The sequence below is a fragment of the Blennius ocellaris genome (assembly GCF_963422515.1).
Source record: "Blennius ocellaris genome assembly, chromosome: 3".
In the NCBI taxonomy this organism is placed as follows: domain Eukaryota; kingdom Metazoa; phylum Chordata; class Actinopteri; order Blenniiformes; family Blenniidae; genus Blennius; species Blennius ocellaris.
Genome location: NC_137652.1, coordinates 15,813,496 through 15,838,411, shown reverse-complemented (window position 1 = coordinate 15,838,411; position 24,916 = coordinate 15,813,496). Strand labels below are relative to the sequence as shown.

The following is a 24,916-nucleotide window of genomic DNA, read 5'->3' as shown; positions in this document are numbered from 1 at the left end:
AGTTCATCATGTGATATCATTGAGTGTGTTTCCAGCGAACGTCTGGAGGAGCCCCACCCTGCCTCCTAATCACATTACAAATCACACTGCTGTGTCAGTAATAATGGACATAATGCATGTCGAGGTCCATGTGGTAGCTGGAACAGAGCACTGAGTAAAAGAAAAAACAGGAGTTAAACCTTATACTTTCAGAAAAAGTAACATTTTCTGTTTTTTGTATCTCTCTTATGTCTTGTTTTTTTTGAGAGAGAGAAAGAGAGAAAAAAATGGACTACAAACAAATTGAGTGATTAAAGTATTCCTTATTTTATTAGAGATGTGATTTTCACAGCTATGGACAATAATCTCTTATGTAAAAATATTTGGATGACTGGCATTCAACAGAACATTATTACTTCACATAAGACACAGTGGGACATAATGTGGTTTTAGCTCAGTACTTCACTGAGGTCCTGTGCACTTTGTTAAGATTTATGGTCTTTTATCTCTTATATTTTAATACGTTGAGAGTTTTCCTACATTTACATTTACTGCAGATTATATACACCATGATTTTGCAGTAAATAAACACACTTTAAAGACTGCTGTGACATGATTCCCCATGTTTGGTTGTCAAACTCTCACAGGAAACCTCTCGTCACACGGTGCAGCTGCCAAGTCCGGCTTGTCGATGTTGAGGACAGAGTGTTCAGATGTTTGTGCAAGGTCCAAAAAAGATCTTGTGTGTTTGGAAGAGACAAACAAGAAAAAAAATTTGACATGTTTTAATATTGTGGCAAATTTTCAATAAATGGCTCATGCGAATTGGAGCAGAAAGCATACCTTTATTAAAGTAATGATACAATTTAAACTGCTTATCCTCGTACAGGATGGGGGTTTCACATATAATGACCTCAGTAACTACCCGGTGACCCGTGACAAAAGTATTGTTTGAAGCAGAAATTGTTGTAATGAACAAGCTTGCTTGCATGGAATAGATTGTTGATATGAGAAGGTAAAAACAACAGGTGCCAGGCCACAGAGGCGGAACCATTTTAGTTTTGAGGCGTCATTGCCCCGTAGGTGTATGGACAAAAACACGTCTGAGTGGGCTATTTACTTTGGTGATGACTGAAAAACATGTTACTTAAAGGTTTTAAAGGTTTTACTAAGCCTGGGTAGGAGGGTGACGTGCCTCCTATCATCTGTGACTCAAACATTTGTGCAATATATTGTGGATTTGCGAATTTGATAAATATCTACACATCTGCTGTTCAGTTCTGGGTCATTGGGACCTGATCTAATGCTTGTGCATGTCAAAATGGACACAAACTTGTTTTTTCACGCATACATGTGGAAGCAAGAAATGCTTGCGTGTGTGTGTGTTTGGAAGAAACAACCAAGAAAATATCAGTGGACATTTTGTTTTTTTAAATATTGTGGCAAATATTCAATAAATGGGTCATGCAAATTTTTTATCAAGCATGTTTTATTATTATTATTATTATTATTATTATTATTATTATTATTATTATTATTATTATCTGTATCTATTGATGATGTGAAATCTCTCTGCATTATCCTGTGCTGTACAGATAAATCTGCCTCGCCCTGACTTCATTTACACACTTGGAGCAGCATCGCAGACTTTGAGACGGCAGAGTCAACTTGTGTGTGTGTGTGTGTTGAATTCAGTGACAGAAATCCCCCCCCCCACTAATATCATTTCATTCACTCTTTCAGCTGTCCAGGTGCACATCCTGAAGGCGGACAAAGTGGGCGAGTGGTGGAAATTCACCGTCAACATCATCTCCGTCTACAAGCAGGGCGAGAGCCGCATCCGCCGCGGGGACCAGTTCCTGTGGGTCCGAGCCAAAGACGTGGCCTGTAAATGCCCCAAGATCAAGCCTGGGAAGAAATACCTGCTGCTGGGGAATGACGAGGATTCCCCCGGCCAGAGCGGCGTGGTGGCAGACAAAGGCAGCCTGGTCATCCAGTGGAGGGACACGTGGGCACGAAGGCTCAGAAAGTTTCAGCAGCGCGAGAAGAAGGGCAAGTGCAAGAAGGCATAGATGGAAAGAGATGATGGAGAGAGAGAGAGAGAGAGAGAAATTCACCAGAAAAGATGATTGGGGGAAAAAAAGAAAGGAAGAGACAGAAGACCACGGACAGAGAAGAGACTGTTTATGTTTATGTTGCTGCTTTTTTGTGTAGAAGCATGAAGAGAATTATTTAGGATGACTTGTTTTTTTTGGTTTTGTTTTTTTTTTTTTTCTAGTGAACTTTTGTTGAAGGAGCTCACATTGCAGATTTGGTTTTATGGTTTATTTTTACTTTGAGAGCCGTCTCTCTTGTGGATTTGCCGAATTTGCACCTATTACCAGTATATAACATTATTTGTGTTTGCTTTCTTTATACCAGTATGAAATCATTATATTTTATGTTCTAATTTTATGGACATTTTCTTGCTGGTGCAAAAATGACAGAAAGCCACAGGAGTACAGCTGCAATTTTGCCTCTGCATGGTTTTCTTATAGTGTTCATAGTCAAGAAACAAGCGTATTTCATCAAGAGTCACTTATCATGACCGAGGCAGAAAATTGTGCCATAACAAGTTAAGTGTTTCCAAGCCGGAGAAATGCACACATTTACCTATAAAAGAGTTGCAATTTTGTTGAAATTTAAGTGTATTTGGAACTCAACCAACAACAAATTTGTCCTACATTTTCATCTGTCAGGTTTAGTTTTAATTAAGTTTGAGCATAGTTTTTATACTATACTCACACAACTTTACTGGTTAAATGTACAGTGATGAAGCTGTAAGTAATGCAAACTTTGAACCACTCGTGGCAGTAATGAGTCACTGGCTCAGAGTTTCAGCAGTCGGTTGTTTTCAACAGCTACAGTATTCATCAACTATCATACGTCAAAATCTGACCCTTACTCATCAAGCGTGGCAGACACTCACTGCACCATCTATTGGTATTAAGTGGTATTACAAGTCTGACGAGTTTAGCACGCTAACCTTTGGTAGATTTCACACAACACGAGACCTTTAAATCTTACATAGAAAACTTGCATGTGAATCCTTCTCAATTAAGAATGTTCACTAAGCCATCTTGAATTTGGTAGTAATGAGCAAAATATTTTTATTTCATGGCAAATAATGCAATTTACGTGAGTCAGTTTCACTTTACTTACACTGTGATTTTGTTTTATTATTTTGTTTTGATATTTTATTTCACAAATCCAATACCACTTTTAACAAGTGACATTATGATAAGAGATCAATTAAAAATAGTGTTTCATGGGTAGAGCTAATAGAATGAATTATTAATGAAGTCAAATTATACAAGAAATCAACATTTAAGTGACAATATTACACATTATGCTGTCTGCAGATGGGAAGTGGACTTGTGAAAATCCTGCACTGCAGCCTGATGACACTGACGAAAATAGATGCGTATGTGCTGATCAAATATAACGTTAAAACCAGAGAAGTGAAGTGAATAACATGCATCATGACAAATGTGACAAATGTTTGTGGGAGTCATATATTAGACATTTTGTATAGATGATGATTGGCACATGCATGGATTTAAGTTTGAAGAAAAAAAAAGCAACATCATGATGCTTATATAACTGGATAAGAGCAATCTAAAAATGGACGTTTTTTAGGTGGTGGTCTGCAATGGTCATTATCGATCGAAAGTGGTTCCGGAATGAAAAACCACTGGCACAAGGCAGGGTTACGATTAGACTAATCAATTCCCATGTGATTCAACAGATGAACGGCTAGAGCTCAAACTGATGCAAAGGTTAATGCGACTTCTGCAAGAAATGTGTCATAATGTTTTGTTTAATCAGCATGTGTGTATCTCTTCTCGTCGATATTATCTGCAGTGGGAATTTCCTCAGTGTAGGATAAACAAAAAAAATAATTGAATGTCATGTTTTTTTTTTAAATTTTAATACACAGTGAATTGCAGTTTAACAAATGAGGGACCGAAGCTACATTAGGCAGGTGGTCATAACGTTATCGGGCACATACGTCACATAAGTGCGACAATGCAGACATTTTTTTTTTTTTTTCATTTTTGAGTGTGTCTTCATAATAGCTCTTTAACATTTGTATACATTTTGACCACACTTATCTATAAAAGTGGATATCAGTCAGAGTAGGAAAGGAAAATCTTCCTCTTCACTGACTTCTAGTAACAGCAAGAATCACTACCAACAGTCTAGAAAAAAAAAAGTGTTTAAATGTGGAATAGGATGAGTGTTCAGTGAGAGTGGGCACACAATTAAAAGATAATGTTCTTACCTCATGCAGAGCAGAAATGAGTCCTATAAGTGCAGAAAATTGAAAACCTGATGAACCTTTAAAAGCACTCAATATTACTTTTTAAATTTGCTTTTAAAATCCACCTCACACTGGCTCACATTCCTCTGAAGTACCTCCTCCTGTATTTGCTGCTGCAGGTAAATGCATTCGCAGCACACACACACACACTCTCTTTGCAAACCGACTGCATGACTGTACATTCAATAAAATGACACCATGGGACCAGTCAGGAGCTGCAGTCTCCTTTTGACCTGCCATGTTAATTCTCTTCAGTTTGGCTCGGGACGGAAGGAAAATGGGTCAAAATGCTATCGCTTGTGGCTGCTTGATTTCAACCAGTTTGCTCATTTATTTGTGTGCAGTTCAGCTTGATTTTCCTCGAGGAATGCATGACAAAAACACAGCCCAGGTTTGCATGGCCCACACAAATCTCATTTATCATGAAGAGAGATTTCATTAATGTGAGGCAACACATTCCTCACAAGTTTCAAACAGCATCTTTTGATTCAATGCATTTTAGTAAAGGAAAAAAAAATAAAATAAAGCCGGTGAATTATAATTCACAAATAAACCTTAAGGCCTCAAAATTAGCCAAGGTAAATTATAACACAAAAAGTATTTACTGGTGTATTTCAGAAATATGGAATACAATGGAAAAGTAGTTCAGAAAGTTGGGGTTTATTACACAAACCGAATAAGAATCATAGTTTCATAAATTCTGATATTCCATGAGATATTTTATTTTATTTTATTTTTTGTAACTACAAGCCATAACTACCACAATTAAAAATGTTTCAGTGTCAAAATAGAATGCTGACTGTAAAAATAACAGATACAAATGATTAAGTAATGATATTCTAGATTTATGAGATGCACCAGAACATTTAATGTTCAATAGGTTTGTTTTTTTGGGGGGTTTTTTTGTGTGTGTGGCGGGGGGGGGGTTGGCATTTTTTTGGCGCACAACCATAAAGATAATTGTGATTTCAGCCCAATGTGATGCTACAAAGATAGAAATGTGTGTCAATGTTTGGAGCGCTATACACAACAAACAAACAAAAACACACGACCTCCCCAGCACTGATTAACAAAGCCACTCATAATTTCATGTTCCCTCATTTCATTTTGAAAACATCAATGCAACATTACCTGCAAGTATTTGTGCTCATTCGTGGCACAATATGACCACACTTCTTCTGTAGCCTCATGCTGTAAATTTTATATCTGCCTCCTGAGCGGCGGTGTCGACAAGCTTCCCGATGAAACGCTACACACACACTCACACATACACACACATACGTCAAAGCATTGCTTTGTGTTCATACTATGAATTGTAAATGTTGTTGTCACGATTGCAAAGACTCTTTGCAATGCTGTTTTACAATGCCTACTAATATATTATGGTTATTATATATGAATATATTTAATGACACAAGACCTTGTGGATTTTATTGTCTTTTTCAACCTTTTTTTTTTTTTTTTTTTTACTTGTATGTGGTTGTTTAGGTTGTTGCCATTAAAGAAGGAAATAATAACTACTGAACACGCCAACCTGGTAGAATTAAATTCAGACTTTCAGTTGAAATAAACTCTTGTTACACTGAAAAGTCAGTTGCCCCCTTTGCCTTTCCGTGATTTATTTAGTTAGGAAAGTAACACTGCCACGCAGTCCAGCTTTTCTCCATTTACTGGTTACATCTTTATTTCTGGTGCGCGAGAAGGGAGAAAAAGAAAAAAAAAAACTTGCACATTTCATAATGGAAAGTATGAAAGTGTTGAAACTTTGTCAAAAGGTCCACCCGGCTAAATATCATGTTACAAAACACGAGAGTCATCCAGAAAGAGGCGTGAGTGTGAACGCAGACAGACAGGAGTCCAGGGACTATTAACTGGAAATGTCATTTATTAGAAATTACAAGCAGAACTGATTTACAAGGAAGGAAAGGAGCCATGTTAGTTACACAGCCGAGCTGTTTGTTTTGGCTACGGGCTATTCTATAAACATAGTACAATCCAAACAAAATGATAACATTACAGCTGCTACAGTAATGCGTGGGTAAATACAAGAGAGTGTGAATATTGCTCGGCTTGCGGAATTACTGTACCCAGTGTAAACCTCGGGCCAGCCACAGACAGACTTATGAAAGGAAAGCTCCTGCTGCCTGCGGGAGGTCCCACTAGTGGGTCAACACTCTGCACAGCCCGGGATAAAAATAACTTTCAAAACACTTACACACGTCCACATAATTTAGGAGTTTGATGATTTGATGATTTGTTGATTTAACGATCCAGATACTCAAAACAACGATAAAAGAGGAACATTTACATCGAGGCAAAATTTAAAAACAACAAAAAAAAAAATTCTTCAAGGTTTCTGAAGGCTTTCACCCAACCAGTGATTTACGGTATAAAATAACATCATCTGTGAGGATTCACATTTTCTCAGGTTGAGTCTTTGATTAAAGATAAAGAGCAAGAATTATGATCAGGTTTATTGAGTATATGTAGCTGGAAATATAAATAACCGTCAGTGAGTACGTTGAAGTAGGTCCTCGACTGTCATCCGCTACTTCGGCCACACAGCGACCACTATGATGGCTATCAGAAGCAGCACAATCACCACCAGCATCCCTGAGGGCATGAAGACACAAGACAGAGAGGGAATGAGTGATCGAGTAGCAGGAGAAACCTGAGGAATTGACACTGGCCGGCAACAACAGAGAGAAGCTGTATCTACAGGACACCGCCAAATATGGACGTCACTACTGGAAGAAGAGAAAGATTCTTAAAGGCATCAGCTTCTCTTCTAAAAGCAGCGTTCAAACTGCATCCATGAACCTCCTCACAGGCCTTCTCTTGCTTTGCAGGTCCATCTTCAGCATCCCGTTTCCCTACATGGCCTTAATCTTTGTTACATACAGTACATCACCAAACCATCTCAACCTCGTCTTTCTCACTTTCCCAACAAACTGTCCGACATGAGCTGGAGATCTAATGCACTCACAGTTAAAACCTCAACGTCTTCAGCTGGAGCTCCTCTTCTACTGGTCAAGTCCACCAGCGCCCAAAGATCCTGTAGTGTAGATCCTCCCCTTCAATCTTGCTGGGTTCTTTCAATCTTCCTCGTCTCTTCATCAGCTGCCTTCAAAAACCATCCACTGTTTGTATGTTTAAACTCCAGGTACTTAAACTCAAGTCTCTTTGATCCCTCCATCTTCACTGTTTCACCTAATCATTTTGTCATTATTACCGAAACAATGTCATACATTTTATTCTATCTTGAAGACTACATGAGAAAATTCGACATTGAATCTTTGGACTTCATCTGCCATATAATCAACCTCTTACAAAATGACCTTCATGCTTTATTATTCCTTTTGTAAATGACTTTTAGAGGATGCAAGCGAGTTCACAAAGTAGTAGCCTTTGAGGAAATCTGCATGGTTCCTGTTGTAACCATGAGACTAAAAGTCTCACGATCATGTCTGACTTGCAAGAGAAACTAAATCTAAGTACACCGTTGGACTTTCAAAAGGGGAACAGTTACGCCAATAAAACACTTAAATGTCAGAATTACAGTTCATTCAGATGAGGTCAGCATTTTAGCATTACATTTTTTACGACTTAATGTTGCATTGCTTTGACTATAAGTGATCAAACCTTTATAACTTTAACAATCTTTTTTAGCTTTAAAGCCGAAGAGGCAAATGTCAAGCAGCTGAGAAAATCCAAAACCTGATTGGAGGCCGACGTGCAGAGAAGAGGTGGAATTCAGCGGGGAATACACTTGGAGGAGGTAAGAAGCCCACATACCTCACCACTAATTTTCAGAGTCCTTGATCTAACACACGTCCCGTGAGCGCATGCCCTCTCGGCGTATCGACCCTCCCCCCTTGATGACTTAATGCAAATTACATGCGTTTGACGGCCACAAAAGCTTTATTGCTGCAGATTGCACACTGTGATAGGCATATGTTTCTGATTTTGCCGGGGGAGGATAATCGTTGTTTTTCACTGATACTATGGCAGCAGAGGAAAAAAATAAAAATGTGCAAATGCTCACTCACACTTCATCACAGTGCTTCACCCCCAGGATCTGAAAATATTACATTTTTTATTACAGTCACCACCCAGGAAAGAAAGAAAAAAAAAAGTTATAAATTTCACTACAGTCAACCACAGGTAGAGTTTGTAACATCAAGTAACACAGATGTACAGATTAAAAAGTAGTTTTTATCCCTCAATGAATATGGTTATACTGTATCTAGATTCTCCCACAAATGAATATACGATATTTTCCTTACTATTTCATAAACTTCGGATACGTTTTTAATATATATCTTTTGACGTGAAACACAATAAGATTGTTAACCAGCCGAAAAGTCCTTCATTTAGTCATTTGACTGGCCATGCAACTTCAATTATTAAATGTTATAATTTAACATTGCATTCCATCTGGGAATCATCTAGATGTCACTGTATGACAGAGTACCGCTTATTGTTACGATATTTGACTGAGCTGAAATAAATAAAAAATGTTCATGTCCAAATCTATATTGAATGGACTCTGTAAAAAGTACATTTTGGAAACATGATTTTAAAATAAGTGGTTGCAAGACACCACAATTATTAACCTTCAGAGGAAGAAGAGAAGGATGGGGTTGATTTGGACAGTTGTGGATCAGGTGGTACAGAGTGTTGACCATCATCAGTGGTTTGATCCCCGGTTCTACCCATTAGTCTGCTTTGGAAAGAAACTCAACTTCAAATGTCTCGTAATAGTTTGCAGCACCTTGCAGGACGAACAGTTTGAGGCGTTAAAAAAGTGAAATCCATGCACGTCCTAAACTTGGAAAGTGACTTGAGCTGGTTGATCAACTGTGTTGCTTTAAGGAATGGATGTAGAGAAGTGATGGTGCCTTTCGTAAACATTTCCCTTCTTTGTTAAACCACATATTACAGAACTTCCACAACAAACCAAGCCACACACCTAAAATATAGGATATTCTCACCAAGGCTGACCCCCCCCCTCTTGTTTTGTCCTGCTCTCCTCCTGGAGTGGCACAGGAGTGAAGATTTCAAACAACTGCTTCCCCGGCTGGTCTCAAGGCTGGCAATATTCCCCCCACTGACTCAAGTTATCCATTGTTACTCAGTGTGCGGCTGGTATCCCCCCCCCCCCCACCCCCCAGACTCTTCACTTTGGGTTTACATTTCTCTCATTCTTTGGCGCTCTCGCTCGCCTCCTGCGCCGTCCTCTGTGGCCTAATTGGTCGTCTTTCCCACAGGGGGAGAGACGGGGTGAGATATAAGCCAAGCTGAACAAATTGCTTGCGGTGATGGTGGTGGTCTGATGAAATGCAAGGCTCACGTTGGTTTCTCCGCCAGGATGTATAAATCATGGCTGTATTGAGACCCAGATGTCAATGTCGCTGCTTTTAAAGAAAGCTGTCTTGTATCGCCTGTGATTCGTTCAGTAAGTCAAACTTCATGGAGGATCGTCGCTTTCTCCAAAGGGCAAAGAAAGACATGTTCATAGGTATAGAAGACAAGCATGTCGGGGCTTATCACTGGTGTTGACAAGACCTTTCCTCCTGATAACTTACACATGTGGGCAAAATATAAACCTCAAAGTAGAAAACGCACGCTCAAAGACTTTTGATGTCTCTTTAAAAGCCTCAAGCTCAAAGCAAATACACACACAAATTGACAGCAATTATCTTTGTTTGGCTGTAAACGACACCTTAGTAACACCCTGCCTATATCAAACGCAGACGTCTGATTTTCCTCCAACATCTGTCAGCAACTCATTCGGCAACACAACGGTAATAACGCTTCAGCGATGCGACGGGTGTGTTTCACCGTGGGGCCAAAATCAGACACCCGCCCTCCTCCTGAGACCGTCCCTGTCTGCCCCAGTAACCAAACGAGGTGCTCCTGACCCTCAGAGGGCGTCTAGAGGGTAATGACTAGAACGCCGTCTTCCCCCAATAGATTAGGGCTCCCCTGTGACAGTGATGCTGAGGAAGATAGTTGGTGTTTGCTGATAGACTGGCCACCCACAAGTTTTTTAGGAGGCCCGAGTCAGGGTTCATCCCATTTTAGCAATTTGCAGACACATCAGTAAGACAAATCACAGAGCAAGGCCAATAATTGGGGAGAGCCCTGAACAGACAGAGACAACCCCTGCACCCTCCTCTCTACCTCTGTCATGCTCTATGCTTTAAGTTCAAAGACCTTTAGGGACCACAAAAGGGCCAGAATGACCTGTGAAAGGCAGGGACAAATTTTATGTTAACAGGATTAAAGTGACAAGTGTAATTTTTCTCACAGCAGCAGAACAGAAGTCGATTGTGGCTGGAAATACATTTAAATGTCTTTGCTTCCCTATTACTCTCAGCAAACTGAAATCTACATAAATCACTTGTTTTGTATTCTCCTTCATTCCCTCCATGCACTTTGTTCTCCTCATCTGAGGTTTGCAGGCTTCGGGAGATGGCCCTCAATAGAGTGAGGATTAACTGTTAAGAAGGGTACTCAAGCACTGATGGGGATCTGTGATGGGAACACTTTGTCGCTTCACACGACAAGAAACGCTCCGATCCCATACACTAATCTGCCATAGTAATCTGAAACAAACCCAGTCACTTCTCAGTTTTCACTAAACAATGCCTTGATTTTCTTTATAATTCTGTTTCAGAGTTTGTGGGTCCCCTGTCTGGCTGCAACAAAATGAGGGGATACTATAAAACAACCTTTAAGTTCCTGAATATAGCACTAATTGGTAACCACTTCAGTTTGTAAACATGATTGGATTTAGGAGTCGCCACCAGCCTGAGCTTCACTAGAATCAACACAAATGGCAAATTGACTTTGACAGTCTTTTACATGATCGGTCACATTCACACCCCAATGGTGATTAATGCTAAGTTCTCGCTCATTTTTGGGAGCAATAGGATCCAATGTCTTGCCTGAGGACACGTTGACACAAGAACAGGACGAGGTGGGTGTTGAAACAACCTCAACAGCGACGAGCTCGATCAGCAGAGACACAGGCGGTCCAAAGGATGCAACATACAGTAACACTCCAAGCACAGTCCATCTATCCATTTCTACCACTATATTCCATTTAGAGTCAACTGGAATCAATCTGAGCTGACCAAACTCGAAGGACCGACTCACATTCACACTTATAGGCAGTTTAGAGTAAGACATCAAATACTTGGAGAAACCATCAAAACTGGGCTCAAAGCTGGGATATTCTTGCAGTGCAGCCAGTAATTTGTCATGAAAAAAAGAGTCTTGTATTTCTACTTTCTGTTTTCAGGTAGAAACTTCCATGTGCATGCATGCACAAAGAATAGCTGCACCCTTATGACAGGCACTGGTCCTGACAGTGAAGAACATTTTTCAAATTTCTCAATGTGTTTTCAGCGTGTAGCACAACTCTCGTCTGTTCCGTGCAAAGCGTGCGGCCGACCAATAGTTATGTTAAGAATGCTCTCGGCTGTCAGAGCCAGACGTTTCCAACTTTACAAGGACTCGGCTGAGACATAACACCAAACATCGGCTTGGATGAGAGGTGGTTTGAAAAATAAATAAAGCCTTAAAGCGGAGGAATTATAAACACAGCGTCACGAAGAAAGAGGGAAAGCCTTCCAAACAATTTGTGGCATGTAGCATTTTCAGGGTTTTTTTTTTCTCCACTTGACACAAAGACGAGTGTCAAACAACCGAGGAGATGAACAGGGGGATGACAGAGTGGAATGGAAGGATAGAAAAGAAAAGAGAGCATCGAGGTGAGAGTGAAGAAGACCATTGGGGGAACTTTCCATTCACAAAGAAGGTCTGAGACATACACAGGCACATGTCGGTACAGCTTGCCATGCACAAGACCATCTCTTGCAACAATCACACATTTGTGCCATTGGAAGAGAAATATCACCCTCGCCAACATAGACACACGTGACGCTTGTATACATGCAGGCGATAAACACACAAGCATTTCCACACTTAAACAGGCACGCAGCGACGGTACGTGAATCATTCTCAGTCTGGAAGTGAGGACAGGACGGAGGGAGCTGTGAAAGCAAAAGAACTAAACAAACAAGGAGAAAGAAAGAGTCTTGATTCGAACACAATAGGAGCGCTGGGATCTTCAAACAAAATCACGCTCAGGCTCCATGGGGATACAAGCAACAGAGTGAAGCATTCTCGGGGGGCGGGGGGGGCTGACCTTCCTATTGCCCGCTCTGTTTCTGTCTGTGACCGCCTGCTTCTCCGCACATTATAAAGCAGGCTTCGCCATAGCAATGTGGTTTGGCATTTCAAAATGCAAACTGAGCCTGACTCCCACTGCCACATTCCACATGTTGGCTTTCGCCAGCGAGCACGCCTCTTGTGGCAGATGTTTTCCTCTGACAAGCATCACACAGTGGGACTGTTGTCAAAGTAAGTCAGCGGTGAAAGTAAAACGGAGTCTGCAATCTGTGCAGTTAGCACAACAGAGGTCAATGACAAAGCCTGATCAATTCAGGAGACATCGAAGAGTTTGTATGCAAGACCCGCTTTTATTGACCAGGACACCATGTTTGCAGGCGTGACAGGCAGAGCCCGTCCACCCACCATTCAGCCGCCACATGCTCCGCAATGAGAGGGCTTGTCTCCATCAGCGTCACTTTTCGGATACTATAAGCTCCATTCTATCTGGAGATAAATGCCAAACGTAGCGACGCCGCTCAATTTCTGGCTCAAAGTTAACTGCTATTTGTGCAGCTGTCAAATTACTACTTGATGCAGGGAAGGACATTTTTTTTCTGTGTGTCAAAAACAACAATTAGGTGTAGCACTTTGTGATATTGAATAAGATCTGTGTGAATCTCCGTTCAGAATTAGATGTAACTTAGGGCCATTATTAAAGCCGCGCTAACACAGATACTACAGCACAATTTGAAATTGTCTTGCATGGAGGGTAGTGAAGAAGACTCACCACATGAAGTAGACTTTGTTTCAACCAGCTTCACCCGCCGTGTCTCATTACGGATCCTGTCGTCCGTCTTGTCCACGAGATGTGTGATGTCATCAATGATTTCTGAAAGATGGCCGAAAGGAAAAGAAGAACTCAATGAAGTTCATTTCTGCATTAAGTTGGTATAAAAACATTTCCTACATCCCATTTTTCTTCTAGCCATAGTTTTTTTTTCTCATGTGCATTGCTGGTTTGTTGATTGCTGCTGTCCCCTGCGCAGTGGTGCCGGTTAGCCTGGTTCCCTTGTTCAAGAGAAGGGCAGAGTTCTGTGCATGTAAGACCACGGTTTCCTCCCACAGTACAGAAACACATGTTTGAGGTTAATTAGTGACTCTAAATGGAGTGTATGTCTGTCTCTCTGTTTGTTCGGGGATAAACTGGATAGGATGTGCTGCTTATGCAGCTGTGATCACCTCCCCTTCCCTGTCATCCTGAGTTGGATTAAGTGGTGCTGAATATGGATGAATTTTACATGCGAGACCAGCCAACAAACTGAAAAGAGGTGGCCTGAGCCGAGTGGTCATGAAGGAGTGCGTTAGAAGTAAATTCAAACGCTTTTTTTTTTTTGTTACTTTTACTTCTTGAATTGAAAAAGAAAGAAAGTATATGCTTGTGTTTCTGCTGTTTTGTATTTAACCCTCTGAGATCCAGGGCTCGACACCATTTTGCACATAGTGTAACAATCAAAGTGTCGTTTTACAGGTTTAACTTTGATGGTCAACTTTGACATTATGTCAATGAGACAAGCCCACAAAGTGTGCTTTTATTGTGTTCATGTGTGTTGCAGATACGGCCTTCACTAACTTCATGCTTGTCCAGGATGCAGTTTGTGATTTGTTAGTGAGCGCCACTGCATTGATAGGACATCTTATGAGGTTTGGACCAACAACAAAAATAGGTATGTTTTTACAGGGTAAGTATATCCATAATAATTCATATAGCTTATAGGACAAACCTGAGTTCAGTTCTTCGTGATTCCCACTCACTCTGACAAAAAAGTCTGAATAAATTAAAAAAAAGTGCACAAGCAGTACTATTGAAAACAGCAAGGCTCATTACTTTTGTAATAAATCAAGGGGTTTATTACAGAACACAACTCAAGTTGGGCATTTCATTTAAATGTGTGTCTGGAGTTACTAGATTTGTGGCCTGTTTTTTATTGCTAATCCAACTGTGATGACAGGCCTTGTCCAGCAACTTTCTCAATTGAAATGACAAAACAAAAACAAAAGGATGAATAATAAGGAAGGCCGTAAAACAGAAATCCTCACCGAGTTGAAGAGAAGAAAACTCACATTAGCCCGTAATAAGTGAACGTTTTAAAGGAGTGTGAATCTGGACTCATCCTAAATCTGAGCTAAGATAAACACACAATTAGTCCAGAGAGTAAACAGCTGTTGTTTTTCTTTTTTATTACTGAGGCGAGAAGGCGGGAAAACTTGCTCATTTAGTAAAGTTGTAGTTTTTTTTTTTTCTTTTAAAGAAATTGTACCACATGACAAACTTCCCACAGGTGAGTGCTCAGGGTCGTCTGCAGCATTTGCCTTTGAAAACGCAAACGTCTTGAACCCAAACTGCCTTGTTTTCCCAACTACAAGTCATCACCACTTCAAAAGATAGTTTGTGCTTTGGCTGATATCCGATGATTAGATTGCACAAATAATTTTAGGAAATGAAGCAAAGCATGCGAGTTTGGAAGGCCAGAATGTGAGAGGGGCAAGGACAAGGAGTTTGGAGACGTGGGATCGGCATATGTACAGTGTCCCGGGAGCCTTCCACATCATTGTCTACGCATCGGGCAACAATTTAGAAGGAAGGAACTTTTCCTTTACTGGCCGGGAAGAGATGTAGACACTGAACCATTTGTGCCGCGTGCCGCCCTGACTAGTCACAAAGGATGTTTTCGGTCAGCTGCTGCCAACTTTCTTAATTCATTTCTGGCCCGGCGAAAACATTTCAATTCATTGATGAATTCCCAAACCGTGGCACAATGCAGCAGAGTTCGAGCTTGACCTTTTGCTACAGCTGCAATGAAACGCTTAATTAATTTCTCAGGATGGCTGCCCTGAAAAGTTGGCTTTTTCACATGCATCGTCCTTCAATTCACCTTATTATCAAGTCGTGTTTCTAACAACTTAATTCTCAATTTCCTATTGTAACTTCTGCTTCCGCATATGACAGCTGCTGGTTCTGGCTTGAATCTGCCACACCACAAAGAAGGGCCTGTTTTAGGCTAAGTTTGTTTATTTAAAGTGCTATTACACTCGGTAAACCTCCAAAACCACAGTGTGGGAGAAACTGGCATGTGTGCGCAGGGTTTATTCCTGTTTGTGAGGTTTCATTTTTGAAGATTTGTTGCTTCGTGCTGAGTTCACCTCCATCACACAATGTCTTCACCTGCTACGTCACCCTACTGGCATCATAACCTTGATATCTGAAAAAATAGAAGTAACTGTAAGACTGCAGGTATCCATTAAATACACATCAGTATTACAGGATAACTATAGCATTTGTCAGGCAAATTCCAAGTGCCTTGTCACCGAGCACCAGGTCAGATTTTATAAGACCTGCACACTTTGTTCTAAAATGTTATGGGCTTTTTGGAGGATTTTTTTTTGCCACAAATACACAAAATTGTTCCAGAGGGCAATTTGTGTGTTGTTGTTTTTTTAACTTATGTCTGATTGTGCAGCATACATACAAATTCTGTAAAACAATTCTACTTTTATCCCAATAACTTACTTATGGCTACTGTGCAACACGTTGGTACATAAAGTTAATGCACGATCAACAGAAATCAAGAGGTTTTACACACGTCAACAAGATGTGATCAGGTCTGTTGGCGACTTGCCCTTTCATGTGAGCGAATCTGAAAAAAAAAAGTTTGTACGCTCTGCCTTAAGGGATGTGATAATTGTTGTCTTGTCCAACTGAAATAATTAAGTGAATTTAAATTCTTCATTGAGGACTGCAGCTGAATATATATTGGCATCGTAACAAGCTTGACTCTGCCATTTCCTGATAGTTAATACAGAAAATACAAGACAAGATCATTAGCTAGCCCAGGGACTTTTTATCGGAGCCTTTTTTTGTGGTCTTTTCCAGGACACAAAAATAACCAAACATTTATTGCGATAACAGGAATATTTCTTTGGCATCTGAAAAGCAGAGAAATCAAAATGGATATAATTATAGTGACTGGTATTTTCACAGCTCTTTCTATGACTGGTCAATTTGAATCTGCTTCATTTCGGCACCAACAAGAACTCAATAACTTCTTGACATAAAAGTTAAAGTTAGAGAGTCGAGGATGAACCTTTATTGAATCAGGTTTCACCTTTAACCCCTTGTAACAACCAAGAATGGAATAACGAGAAATAATGTAATAATTTTGGCCTTTTCAAATATAATGAAGCTAATAATGTAATATGATGTTTGAGCCATTGATGTAATAACATTTTAAGAATTGATTACATGAAGATGCAACATTTAAAATTAAAACCCTTTCAAAATCAAAGAACTGCAGCTGATATTTTGATAATGCATATAAATACAAGTGGATTTATTGGAAATGAAAGCATTTCTTGAAGGTTTTGAAAAGTTTGCTTATCCAAAATATGTGTCGTGGTCAGCAAAATTGTCACTCTCTCATTCATTGTGGACACGGAATTCAAGAGTTTGTAAATTGAGTGAGAAACAGAACAAAACTGACAAGTATTTGTGAGTTTAGAAAGGGCCAAATTGTGGTGGCTGAACGACAAGCTCATTGGTGGTCATAAGCTTTTTTTTTTTATGATTCGCTGCTACCAATAGTGTTTTCTATTCCCACAAAAAAAGTCAGCAAAGCCTGGCACTTGTGAATGAAGGTATGAGAGGCCGGGAGCACACACACCAGATGTTGCGCTAAGATGACGTCACCGACTCTGTGTAATCTCAATGCCATTTCATCTTTGTTCAAGTATTATGCAGCTTTTTTTCCAACAAACAGCTTCACCCTGTTGGCACTGTTCTCTATGGGAGACTAACTAGTTTACAGGTTGCCTTCCACCTTTGCTTCAAGCATCATCTGGAAGTACTGATATTTATGATCCTGAAGAACTGCTGCTGCTGCTGCTGCTGGTCTCCACCACACGGTTGGTATGTGTCATAAACTGGAAAACCTATTTAATAATATCGGAACAATTTCTGGTTTACTCACTTCAATTTTAAAGTTAAGTATACAAGTAGTGATAGATCTTGAATTTCCAGACATTTACAGTATATTCCCATTAGCCTCAGAGCTGGACTGAAGGCATCGTACTGGTAATGAACACTGTAGTTGCTGTCTGCAGAAAACTGGAAGGTTTTCAGAAAGATGTAAAACAGCCGTAAACGAGTCTACAACACTGTAAAACTGCTCACGTATTCTCTAAAGACATTCCACATAACTGTGGTCTGGCTTCCCCTCACACTGGTTCTGAATTTATCATACAAAGTTGTATAGGATCCTAAACATTGCCAGGGCAGAGTTTTCTCAGTATACCACAGACAATATTCAGGCTGTGTGCATGTTTTCGGCTTTGGCTACCTTTTTGAGAGAGATTTCCACATGGGATCAGAGGTCACCATCTACCTCCTCTGAATCGAAGTCCACCCCAAGTTCTATTTAGGGCCTTTACATCTGAATGTAAAAGTAACCCTCGATCTCTATATAAGCACCAAATAATACATGGTCACTATGATCCTTTTTCAACAACTTGCAAAGAGAAGCAGAGCCGAATCCAAACAAATTTGATATTTAAAAGATTTAAACTGTAAATCATTATGAGAGTTAATCATCTAGATACCGTGACATCTTGGATAAGCCATGCTGACAGGTATCAGTACAGAGCTACCCACGATATATACCATTTCTTTTCCTGAGAATAACTCTCTTGTTAGTCCTGTTACTTCCTAAGCTGTCTGATTCAACTTATGCAACAACAAAACTAGTTTGAGCCAAGGTCATTAAAGAACTTCCGAGCTGTGATCCATTATCTAGCTCTACAAAGGCAAGCAAGGGACACGGATAACTAAACAACTATCAGGCTGAACCAGAGAAGCAGCACCAGATAGCACTTCTGAGAGTGGTTTTGTGGAAAATTAAAGAGGTCCAGTAACAGAGATATAGAGCAGAACAAATCAGAAGAAGTTTACTGTGTCTGTTTGTGATTGTGTGTGTGTGTGTGTGTGTGTGTGTGTGCGTGCGTGCGTGCGCGCTGATTTTACTTTCCTCGCGTGGTCCAAAATGTGAGCTCTTCCTGTACTTATGGTCTGACCTACCTTGTGTTGAGCCCAAAATATTTTACATAATCATATTAGCGACTATGTGGGTTTGAGGATGAGATTTGGGGGACTTATTCGTGGAGGCACAGAATCAGTCTCACTGAGGAAATCAATTAAACATTTGAAAGGTCAGAATAAAGGTCTGGTGAAGTTCAGAATTATATAAAGCAAAAAGCACTTAGACTGGAGGTCAGCTGAGGAAGAATGATGAGTAAGTCCTCTCCGATGGTCGCGCTGCACAAACCTGTGTTCTGCCTGAATTAAAATCATGTTGGTCTGTGAAGGTCATTCGGGTCAGAAATGACATAAACAGAAACATGGGAGGCAGTCTTAGTTGTAATGATTCAAATGAACACGTCTCAGATCTCAAAAATGCTGACTTATCCTTAAAAAGACAATTTTGTGTGTGTGTGCGTGTGTGCGCGTGTACTACCATAAACAGTGACACCCCAGGGTGGCTCCAGGATGTGCTGTATTAGCTCTGTGTGTTATTGTAGGACTCCTTCCCAGAGCAGGCACAAAAACAGAGCAAAAATACTTCCCTGTCACAGATTTAAACTCAATCTAACTCAAGTTAATTATTTTGTTGTGCTTGTTCACAAGATGATTTCTCCTGAGGATGCAGAGGGAATGAAGCAAGGATGAGTATTTTACTTTATTTTTTCAACTCTGTCCTGCTTTAGCTGACTAGGGGGGGGGGGGGGGGGGGGGCACAACTGTTACCAATTGGCCCTGGTGTGACTGACTCTGTATGGAGGGTTGCACTCTGCTGCCAACCAAAACACACACATCTCTGGATGTAACTAGAACTTCACTTGGCACACACAGAGGCACTCAGCATGATGATACAACTCAGAGCAATTATAGTATTTACAAGAAGTTTGCATAGTCTTGGAAATGTTTCTTTAAATGCATTTCTTTTTTTCCCCACCGACTCTTGGCAGTGCGTAGAAAACAAACATACCCCGGGGGTCTATGGGGGAGAAAGACATTTTTGAAGAGTTTTTCAGTTTTTTTAAAATTAGCTCCAACCCAACAAAACATCACAATGCCATCCGAAAAGAAACCCAAAGAAAAAACAAATGGCAAAATATCTTTTGGACAAAAAATAGAAATGGTATAGAAATAATAATATGGTATTGGTGAAAACACATATACAAAACCACTTAATTTTCAGAGAAATTCACTTGCCCACAATAACAAAGAAGAAACGTTTCTCTCGTCTCAAATATTAGTAATGGTTAGTGACAATAATAATTATAAGAGTTTAATTTCTACATTGTCCAACACAAACAGATCATAAAAAGGAACAGTGTTTTTCATTGAAGGGGCCAAAACTGTGACACATGAGGGAATATTGAAAAACACAGAAACACAAAAGTATCATGATGGACAAAACTTCCCATTTATGCAAACAAGAAATGAAGCCTGAGCCGAGTTAGCCTGGAGTTCAATGGATACAACAAGGACCACTGTGTGACTCCAATAAAAAACTAATTGTCTTATCAATCGGCTTATATCAAATCCTACTGAAAGACAAATGAATGTCGGTTGCTCACAACAGATTTCATAAGCACACATATTTTGACTATACACAACTTTTAGCTTGGGTTTGATTCTCTCTCAACAAATGTGCATAAGCACTGATGGGTTTTATAAAAGTATCACTATGCACACAATTCACTGTCCAAACATCTGGCCTTCTGAAGTGCTGGGCCACATGTGCAAAGATTAGTCTCACTGCTGGACATCATCAGTCCGACTGGCCTCCGTCAATCTCGGAGTCCCTCCAAAGGCACTGACAGTCTGGTCCACCCGACACACTGGAGGTAGGATACCCAATACTGCGTCGTCAGACATTTCGGCCTTTATGTGTGAGTGGTGATGATGAGTGTCTTACTTTATGCAGTTTACCCAAAAGACTTGAACTGACTTACTGGTATTTTGTCACCCTTAAAATAAATCTGATTGTACAATGCACATAAAGACAATGTACATAAAAGAGTTATCGCCGAGCAAAATGCTCTTTGTGAAGTGTTTCTGCAGTCTTGCAGTTCTGTTTTAATGTAATTTTTGGCAGCCGTTACAAAAATAGACAAGTTGCGTAACGAAAATAAAAACTACCTATAAAGAGAACTTGAACAAAGGAAGACCGATACCGAGCACTTAAGACAACTGTTGCATTCAAGGCCTTCACAATTCCAGCTTAATCTCAACCATTTGTGCATCAATTTGTAACTGGAACCGGCTGTGTCCCCACAGACATGTTCACCTCCCCAGCCCTGATCCATCACTGCACATAGAAAAGAATGACCACCTGAAGAATGACTGAGTTTAAAAGAAGCAACACTTCAAAGAACAGCACATAAATCTGGAAAAATGACTGCATCTGTGTAGTTTTAGCACGTTCTTACCATGGGGTTGGCTCTTGCTGGACACCAAAGACAAGCTCCCTGTGAGTTATGGGAATGTAGTTCGGCAGCGTTTTGCAGATTACGTCTTTCCCAAAACCCACGAAACATATTGGTTAAACACGAGCCTTTCTCCTTTTACACAAGGTGACCACAATGCTCAAAAGCTGATAATACTTGATGACTTTATCCATTTTACATGCAAGTTTTAAAACTTCTGCTTTCTGCAATAAATATTTGTAAAAATGTTTACAGAATGTTGTTTTGCACATACCATTCTCGAAGAGTGTTCAGTATGAAACCCCCAAAATTATCAGTTTTCAGGCAATTAAATAAGACCATGTTTTTTTTCTCATTTTAATGTTTCCTGGCTTGCAGGTATAAGGGAATATTTCTGAAATGCCACACCATTTCCCACAATTTCCTACATAAATATGTGTGCAGAGCTCTTGTTGAACATCTGAGTGTTTTTAATGAACGTTTTTTATGCTGCTTTAATAGTTGCTAAACCATGACAATCCAACACAACACTGGCCTCTGATATGTGATCAGGAGGTTTTTGGATTTCAGTGAAAAAGGTTTTTTTAAAGAGATTGTCAAGTTTTCCAGGACTTGAAATAATCATTCTAAGATAAACAAAACCTGAATTAGGATGCCCCTGGTCACCTCCTATTAGAGGTTGACCAGGTATGTTCAACTGGGAGGAGAACCCAAGGTCGGCCCAGGCCCTGCTGGAGCGATTACATCTCTGGTTTGGTCTGGGTGCAGCTTGGGGGTCCCTTCCAGAGTCGCTGGAGGAAGCTGGGGGGGAGAGTTGAGCTTCCTTGCTCTCTATGCTGCCACCACAACTCCATACGGACTAAGTGAAAAAGAACATGGATGGATGGACGATTGGATGGATGGACGGACGGATCTGGAACCATTTGCGTGAAATGACTTGACTCATCATCAGCGTCAATCATCTTGCATGACCAAACATCGCTGAACAGTGAATATGTATTGGTATCATTCATGTACTAAAGGCAATCAACACACAAGTAATTTGCTGAAAGTTGACCAAAAAAAAAAAAAAAAAAGAGTTTAATTCCTCTAAAAACTGCACTCAGACCAAAACAATGAGTAGAAGTCTGATCAGTACCAGGCTTTCCACCATCAGCTCTATTATTGCCAGGTGTCACCAAACAATGTGTGTGTGATGAGCATGAGGGTGCCAGCAGCAGCAGCGGCAGCAGCAGCAGCAGCATGAGCTGTGGGAGGCAGGGACCACCCTGTCACTGCCACAACACCTCCAAACCAGTCGAGTTTACACTTCATCACTACCAACACACTTCATTAGGAAGGACACCCAGTTGGAGGGACATGTTAAGATAGGAACAATTGAACAAAAAGAGCCAATTTGATTGGAATTCAAATCAAATCAGTAAGCAGTAAAATTGCAAACGCCGGAGGAGCATCCAGAGTCAGTGAAGCAATGATGAGTTGATTCACTCGTTTAAAAAGCTGAAAAATTCCCCGACTGAAGTCTATTTTGTCTCCTCAAAGCAACATGTTTAAAAAGCTTTCACAAGTAGAAAAAGGTTGTAAACAACTTTTCTTTTCTTCAAAAAAAACCAACAACAAATTGTACAAGAAACGGGTGAAACCAGGAATTTCTCACTTAACCGAACAACTGTGTTCAAATTAAAATAATCTGAGTCTAATAACTCAGAACCTCCTGTGGTGAACGGAGCTTCCCGGCAATACGCTGGCTCGCTGACTGACTGACTGACGGAGGAGTCATGGTGGGACTTTGATCTGTGAGCCAGACTCTGTTCCACTCATAATGCACTCACACGCATGGAGACACATATGCTCTCGTGCACAGACGCTGACACAAACGCACACGTATAGACACTCAAAGCTTGTGGCTCCCACACAGATGGACACACACAGAGCAGTGAGACACGTGGGGGAAAGGAAGGCGCACAGGCTTCCTGGATGCGCTTTCGGTAGGCGTTTGTGGTCCAAACAGAGGAGGAGTCATCCTCACAGTGCTGCTGTATCAGATTATGATGTTTTATTGAGCAAGAGAAAGTTTGGGGGAAGTTGATCCTAAATGATCATCATGGACCATGACCATGATGAAATCCCTATCTGATAGTTGTTTATACATTACTTCCCCACAATTCCACTCACTTATTTATCAAAGCGTCGACACAATGAATCTGACTTGTCTGATCAAAGCTCTGAACTTACATACACTCATGTCAGTAAGACAGTATTTCAATTCATAATTAAGAAAGATAGAGCTGGGCATACTTGGGGAGCACATGAGCTCAATTTCAGGAATCCTTGTGGAGTGGTTTTTGAGTAACTCCGCTCTCCTCTTGAAGACCATAAAGAAACTTTGGCCAACAGTCCTGTCCCAGCAACCTCCCACATAATTGTTGACAGCGAGGAGCGGTTGATGAAACTGAGAAAACCGCCAAAAAGTAAGACAGAAAAAAAAACTGTGCACTTGGATGTGGGTTCTGTGCATTGAAGAACAAGCCTGGATGCACAGACGATTAGACATTAAGGAAAACCACATTTACACAAACACACACGATGAAGTGAACATATGATGGAAGCTGCACTCTTCACGTTTGCCTGAATCAATGAGACACTAATACAAGTCTGATAATCAAACCATACCTATTAAGTCTGACAACACACTACATACATGCACACGGCTGCATTTACAGATGTGGTGGAATGACTCACTTCCTCCAGCTGATGAACAATAAGGAGGTGGTGCTGATTACTGGAGCAGAAGAAGAGACTTCCTCAGAGGAATTCGGAGAATTAACAAACCCTGTGTGACAGCCAATGGCTCAGCCATAATGTTGAAATCATTCCATCATAATAAAGCACACACACAGCTTTGGATCATGGTGCACTCTACTGCCCACTAGTGGTGGGTTTATCTGTGGATCGTATGAGAGCAGATCTTAAAAATTCCAAGTATTTGTATTACACCAGGAAAGAAATGAGACTAACAATTTTTGCTATTATTTTAATAATTTTTACTTTTTCAAAATTTGATTTGGCATACAGTGTATCAAAGTGCTTCATCATTACGTGTTCACACGGCGGTTTATCAAAACCATGTAAGATACTGCTTCCTATTGAGAAGTAGAATCATCAAAGAAGTCATAGTTTCCCATGAGACCACCTCAAAAGGGCTAATTCCCTACCACCGATATGAAAATAGTGCCTTCACAAACTTAATATCAAAGTTTAGATGTGAATGAAATTGTCAGGAATCCTTAACATTTGCAAACTTTGAAACAATTGTATGGCTAAAATATAACCCCTTTGATAATTTCAAGAAAGAAAAAAAAACAACTACTCATGTTTATAAAGGCAGAGTTTGATGCTGAACTGTTTCATTAACTCGCAAGACAATTTAAGTGGTAGTTGGAGGCAAAATGAACATAGTGGCAACTCTAAAATGATGAGGACAAGTGGTGTCTACAGTGCTGTTGCCCCTGTGTTATCACATCAGCTCCAAACAAATGAGGCGTTTTCTTCTTCATGACTCAGCGAATACCCAGAACATATTTCATTGTTATCTTCTTTACCTTCCACATTCATGCAGGTGTTGGGTTTATATTGTTTAGTCTAGTTGGTGTGAATTTTCACACCTAAACACTTATAGTGCATCTCGCCTCAGATGTGCTACAATAGCAACTTGGAGCCAAAATGGGAGGCTGGGATGAAGCCAAGAGCAAAACAGATGACAATGATTAGATAGCAGATCAAATGCCTTCTTTTTTTTTTGGATAGGGAGGGAATGTTTGTTCAAAGAGCACAGATCTGTTGTTGTTC

The 24,916-nt window shown here is 40.3% G+C and overlaps 2 protein-coding genes across 2 annotated transcripts in view; one reads left to right on the top strand and one right to left on the bottom strand.

The window, feature by feature from the left end:
- ntn1a (netrin 1a) overlaps positions 1-5,861 on the top strand; it is a 58,286-nt gene extending 52,425 nt beyond the window's left edge. The window contains exon 7 of the mRNA XM_080520044.1: positions 1,723-5,861. Coding sequence (XP_080376170.1) covers positions 1,723-2,051 — 329 coding nt within the window. The 3' untranslated portion in view covers positions 2,052-5,861. The remainder of the gene's footprint in view (positions 1-1,722) is intronic.
- Positions 5,862-6,232: 371 nt separating this feature from the next.
- stx8 (syntaxin 8) overlaps positions 6,233-24,916 on the bottom strand; it is a 37,362-nt gene continuing 18,678 nt past the window's right edge. Inside the window, exons 7-8 of the mRNA XM_080520056.1 lie at positions 13,314-13,415; positions 6,233-6,955 (exon numbers count right to left, since the gene is read on the bottom strand). Of these exons, the coding sequence (XP_080376182.1) occupies positions 6,891-6,955; positions 13,314-13,415 (167 nt within the window). The 3' untranslated portion in view covers positions 6,233-6,890. The remainder of the gene's footprint in view (positions 6,956-13,313; positions 13,416-24,916) is intronic.